This window comes from Buceros rhinoceros, unplaced genomic scaffold, assembly GCF_000710305.1.
Source record: "Buceros rhinoceros silvestris isolate BGI_N320 unplaced genomic scaffold, ASM71030v1 scaffold13491, whole genome shotgun sequence".
Lineage (NCBI taxonomy): Eukaryota > Metazoa > Chordata > Aves > Bucerotiformes > Bucerotidae > Buceros > Buceros rhinoceros.
In genome coordinates, this window is record NW_010394902.1 from 1 (window position 1) to 6,271 (window position 6,271).

The 6,271-nt window shown below is 41.2% G+C and overlaps 1 protein-coding gene across 1 annotated transcript in view; it reads left to right on the forward strand.

Moving 5' to 3' along the window:
- The first annotated feature begins 2,979 nt into the window (after nucleotides 1–2,979).
- Nucleotides 2,980–6,271, forward strand: part of DUSP3 (dual specificity phosphatase 3) — a 4,320-nt gene continuing 1,028 nt past the window's right edge. Inside the window, exons 1-2 of the mRNA XM_010145378.1 lie at nucleotides 2,980–3,043; nucleotides 3,166–3,495. Coding sequence (XP_010143680.1) covers nucleotides 2,980–3,043; nucleotides 3,166–3,495 — 394 coding nt within the window. The remainder of the gene's footprint in view (nucleotides 3,044–3,165; nucleotides 3,496–6,271) is intronic.

The window sequence follows — 6,271 nt, forward strand, 5'->3', positions numbered from 1 at the left end:
GGGCTTCCGCTGGTGCCTGACACGGCGAGTGAGGAGGCGCAGCTCCTAAATGGCATCTGCTGAAATACTCACTGCCCTGTTGAAGTCTCAAATCTAAGCTAAAGCAGAGCTGAAATGAGGTTAAAACTAATTAAGTTGCTTAAGAATGACACGCACTTGCCTAGTTGTGTCAGTGCTGGGCTTTTTGTGGCTAACAACTTGTACTCGTCCACACAGAAGAGGGAGGAGAGACAAGGTGCAGTGAGGTTTATGTACAATATCATCTGCAGAAGCCTGATCGCAGCAGTGTAATAACCGTATGTCAAATGCATGGAATAAGTTGGAACATGAAGAACAAGCAAAGTAGCAACGTGAATATTAGATTTCAGTTTAATCAAGTGCAAAATGACCTAAAAGAAGCAAAACCTGAATAGGAGTAGAATTGCCACCCATCTGTGTTTGGTCAGGTGAATGTTTCTGCACTGTAAGCCCTAAAAAACTCATCCTAATTAAGTATTCATACACGTTATGGGAGCCAGAGCAATACAGATATGGCTATGATGAAAGTCCTTAAATGGGGAGAAGTGTTCAGAGTTCACCGACAGCACTTCTTTTCTCAGTTGTATGACGTCTATCCTTTGCACCAAGATTATAATTTCGGTTTTCTGTTTCAATCCTACCATATCCGGTTGATTCTCTTGCCTTTTTTTGTCCATCTTTGTACACTTCCTCTCTGTGACATTTGGGACTTTGGTACATGTGTTGTATGCTGGATCCTTGTTCCTATTTGAAGCTTGTAACTCCTAAAGAAATACAAGGCAAACCCATGGGTTTTCATTAACTTTCTCCTAAGCCAAACCATATGATGTTTGTCACTGCCCGTTGATGCAGGACATGCACGTCTAGAGACAGGACCAAAATTACTATCTCAATGTCCAGTCTGACAGCTGTCTTCTCCTTCATATTTTTAGTAGTTATCTGGAAGAAGTGAGGTCATAGCCTGCAAAGCTATTTGCACAACAAGTAATTAAAAAATATCTTGGAAGACAGTTGGCTACTAGAGAGTAGTTTTCATTGTTCAGTAATTGACTTTAATTATGGGATATGGACTTTAATACTTTCAGATGCAAGGTTTTCTAGGAAAGACTTGGTTTATTTGCTTATAATCTGCTTTGGCAATACTTTATAGCCTCATGTACCCTTAATTGCTGGTGTGCAGTTCTCTAAGACTTGTGTTTTGTGGCTGGTAAAATTGTTCACCTGTGTTCAAAAGCAACACTTCTTACTAGTGTTATTGACAGGACAAGAAACTCTCCATCTTCCAGGTGAAGAACAGACAAGATTCTCTGATTTTTCTGAGGGAAATAGAGTAAGATGATGTTAGCCTCTCTCTGCCATTTGGAGGAGCTGGCATTTCAACGTGGAACATGATGCCGCTGGAATGAAGTGTTAGGGTGGGAGAGATCCAAGGACTGTTTGGAAAGGGAGAAAAAAAATGCCTCCAGGGGAGCCAGTCTGTGTTGCCAGGTTCGACCACAGTTCCAGGACACGAGTTCCCATTGATCCTGACCACTATCAGATATATACTGATCTATATACTATTACTTACACCGTATACTCACCCCACTGAGCACAGGAACTCACAGACGAAGTAACGCTTCTTGTTTTGACCATGTACTGTAATATTTACTTCTGTGTTGCAAGCAGAATTCTCCAGGTACCCCTACTTGTCCCCTAGCACAGATGATACCCTGCCAGATGGAAAATCTGTCAACATTTGTTTGGGTAATGAAGTCTGTACAAATATTTGGTTCATTGCCATAGTTGTTTGGCACAGACAACAGAAAATGTAGAAGCTTCACTCATGCGTAAGGATTCCTCTGCTTTCACTACAATTTACCGGGTGAACAGTCATTAGGAGAAAAGGAGCACTCTAGTTGTTCATGTAGCCTTGAATTATGTGAAAATTGTGGGTGAAAGCACCCAGGGATTCATATAAATATAAACCAACTAATTTGAGTATTTATTTTAAATTTTTTAGAATATATAGTTGCCTGACCAAACCCTTAGGTGCGTTGCCATCTCTTAGAAACTTGTCCAAAAAGATACTGCACAAACGCTTATCTGGAGCTCAGCTTAATATTAAGACTTGTTGTATTTGCAGTTTATGACTTGAGACATAGGGAGATTTTCTGTTTCCACATCCCATTAGACCCTTTAAAAACAAAAAAGATTTGTGTCTGTTTAGGCTTTCTCTTTTCACAAAGTGTGCAGGAACTGAGGTGTCCTTCACCTAAAGCCTTCTGTCGCATTCTGCTGATGTTGACCAGTGGGCTTAGATTTTACTAACATGGTGTGATAAAACATAAAGGTTTTTTCTTCCCAGGAGAGTGAGGCAAGTATTGGAACTGACACAAGGACATAATCAGACTCAGAACCAAAAGTAGTGAGTTTATGACAACAAGGAGTCAATGGTCTCCTCGTATTACTTAACGGGTGTCTCCAGTTACTCCAGGTTGCGTTCCAGTGCACAGGCAGAGATTTGTGCATGGTCAGTCGTGTCACTGAGCAGATGGGTTGTTTGCTATTGTACATCCTGGCACTTTTATCAGAGCTTACGGCATTACTACTGGATCTATTTCATTGTCCTCATCAAGCCTGAAAGGCATGATTGTAGTGCGTCCTCCTTCTCGGTTGTTCACTAATAGGGTAGGATGCTCTTTTGGCCACTTTAAGATGGAAGTAGGTGGTTTTGCTGCAGTTCGGTAGAACTGAGGAGTTGGAAAGGGCTTAACCTAAAAGTACTGAAGTAAAAGTACTGCTTACTTACGCATCTTACGCATCACTGATCTGGGTTCTTTTCCATTGAGGTATTGATTTCAATTAAGGCACTAAAAATTATAATACTTGTGATGAAAACACTGCATGTCAAAGATTGACTTCTATAGCTGTATTGCTGGCCTTTGGATGGCCTTGCCAGACCTTTCTGTGACTTCAACGATGTTGAATAGCACAGAGACGGAGGACTACACCTCGCAGGAGTCTTCAGATGAGACCTTTGAAGGTGCAGAAACATTGACTCATAGTTACTTTCTATCTTCCTGTGGCCTGAGAAGGAGCCAGTGCTGTTCCACAGTTGTTAAAATTGTCCCCCAAAATGTCAGTACATTTAACATCTATTAACAGAAAAATCAAAGGTTTGGGTTATCAATATACTTTCTGGGAACTTGATAAATACTGAGATGATTGTCAAAGTTCTAATTGTTTTCTTCACACTTTTATCATACAGGTTCATAGCCAAGAACATTACGAGGCTGCAGCATCTGGGGATAACCCATGTTCTGAATGCAGCAGAGGGGAAGTCATTCATGCATGTGAACACTAATGCAGAGTTCTATGAAGGCACAGGCATCAGATACCATGGCATTAAAGCTAACGATACACAAGACTTTAACCTCAGTCGCTATTTTGAGGAGGCAGCCGATTTTATTGAGAAAGCACTTTCCCAGAAGGATGGTAAGGCAAACTGAAATATCTTTCTACCACGTTTTCTGTGCACTGTGTGTGTTTCTTAGCAATTCATTTTACTGTTTAAAACGATTCTTTGGTTAGATTATCAGGAGAACAAGTCAGGAATTCAGATCAAGGCTCTGGATCAAAGACACCAGAATACACAATAAGCCATCTCAATCTTCTGTCTGTACATGTAGGTCTCCAGTGTATGGCAAATGGAAGTCTGTGACTTCCGTGTAGGGGAGACTTTGAAAAGTGAGTCAGCTGCTGCATCCTATGGTAGTGCCATTCTGGGAAGATGTGTTCTTAATTTTCCTTAGAAGTGGTAAATCACATAAAAAAAATTAAAAATAAGTTCAGGATCTAAAAGTTGTTTTAGGATGCTAGAAATTATAAATTAAAGGCAGAAGTGGTACAAGTAATGCGTTGCTGAAAAGTATTCGCACAACCTGCTTCATTTTTTTTTTCCAGATGTACAATCAGGATAGAGGCTGTGGCCTTACAATTTTTATTACATTAAGTCATTCAATTATTTTGTGGGATTGTTACCTCTGTATTCCCTAGGATTGCAGAAAGGCTGGAGATGATATTAGCAATGTTGATTGCCACATTTCTCTACAGTGTGTTTCCTCAGAACAGAAATACTAGGACATAGTGCAGAGGGCCAGACAGTGTTTGTTGTTATCTGACTATTTCACCATACCAGTTATTTCTACCCATGCTTAATTTCTTTCTTGCTTCACGGCTGAACACAAAAAAGGAATAAGAACTCTCACAATTCTAGAAGTTCTTTCTCTGAAATGGGCAAAAGGGATACTAGAGCGGTGATGTCCTTTTGACAGATAATAAATTTTGCCTCCAGTTTGGAGGAGTATGAAAAATTCTAAAAATGGAAATGCAACTCTTGCAGTTAGCATTGTGACTCACTGAAACGGGTTGCAGTAGGCAAGAAGAGTTTAACAGTGCCAGATGTGCCATTACTGTCCCTAAAGAGTTTGATCTAAACAACTGCAGAGTCAAGCTCAATTTACAGTAGCAGGTCTGTTTGCAGATTCTTTCAGTCTTAGTGGTTGTCTGCCATGCCCGCCACTGTTTTCTTACTGTGGTGAACAGAGGAGCTTTGTAGCTGAGGGATGCTGGAGCCAGTTTTAAGATGAACTTGCTACTGAAATGTGATAGTTTTGTTTGTCATTCAAGTGTAGGGTAAGGACAGTGAAGAGGGGTGCAGTAGTATTTTTCTTCAATTTCATTTTAGCATTGTAGTTGCATGAAGTTCTGGAAGACAGGTCTGGTATACTAAAGGTCCGGAAGCCTGACCATTTGCAGAGAGGAAGTCGATTCTCTTCCATGTATGTGATCAAGAATCTTTAAGTCTTGCTAATTTATGGCTATGGGATCTCAAGAAATCTTGAGAATTAATTGTTTTGCTGTTTTAACTTGCTGCTGATTTGAGATTTGCCTTCAGCTGAGAAGCCTCTGCAGCTCAAGGCAAATGTGGTAACAGGCTTCCTGTTGATTCAAAGCAGGTCGAATGTTATGATGAAAATGTGCGTGTGTGGCTCATCTGTTCCGTGGCTCATCTGTTCCTTGTCTCAGAGAAAAATTTGCTCTGAAGAGCAGCTCCTCTTCATGGGTCCACAGGTTCCACCAGGAACTTGCTTCAGTGTAGGTTCCCTATGGGGTCACAGCCTCCTCTGGGCATCCACCTACTCCAGCATAGGGTCCTCCATGGAGGAGGTGGAGGAGGAGTGGTCCTTCACTGCAGGTAGATATCTACTCCACCAGTAAGCTCCATAGGGTGCAGGGGGACAGCCTGCCTCACCGTGGTCTTCTCCATGGGCTCCAGTGCCTGCACCACCTGTCCCGCTCCTTCTTCACTGACCTTGGTGTCTGCAGAGTTGTTTATCTCACATATTCTCACTCCTGTCTCCCTGCTGCTGTTGTGCAGAAGGTTTTGGCCATTTTCTCCTTTTCCTTAAATACATCATCACAGAGATGCTGCCAGTGTTACTGATGGACTCAGCTTTGGCCAGCAGTGGGTCTGTCTTGGAACCAGCGGGCGCTGGCCGTATCTGACATGAGAGAAAGCTTCTGGCGTCTTCTGACAGAAGTCACTCCTGTAGCCCCTGGCCCCCGCTACCAGAACTTGGCCATGCAAACCAAATACAACTGAACAAATATATAGAATGAGTTCCCTAATGAGGTAGCTGGAAGCATTGCTGATGGCATAAATGTGATTAGATGTTTCTAATTCTTGTTGTTGCACCATTAGCAGTTTCATTTACCTGAGTGTTCATGTGGCTTCATAAATAACTAGATGACTAGCCAGGTATGGACCAACATGGATTTAGCATAGGAATTGGCAGCAATGCAGCTAAAAGGGTAGATATCTTTGAAGAGATGCAATGTATGACAAACAACATATTTCTCTGTCTCTCATGTATTTTAAACTTGGCATCATTTATTTGTGTGCTTTGGTACTGGTCATTTTTAGAGGACTTATTCTAAACCACAAAAGATTGGAGAATTGTAGTTTGACTTTTTGTAATAGCAATGTCCCATGTCCGATTGTAGTAGCAAATGTGTTTTAGTGTGAATATTTGGTATATAACCATTCTATTTCTGCATTATCCTTGATAACAGACTGTGTAGCTACTAACAGAGATATAGCACCTTTCTTCTAAGTTCTACATGTCTTCTGTAGCATTCAGAATTTACAGTTAATCAAGCTGCTGAAGGACTAATATTATTATGCTTTACAGCCTAGGTGTTTCCTGCT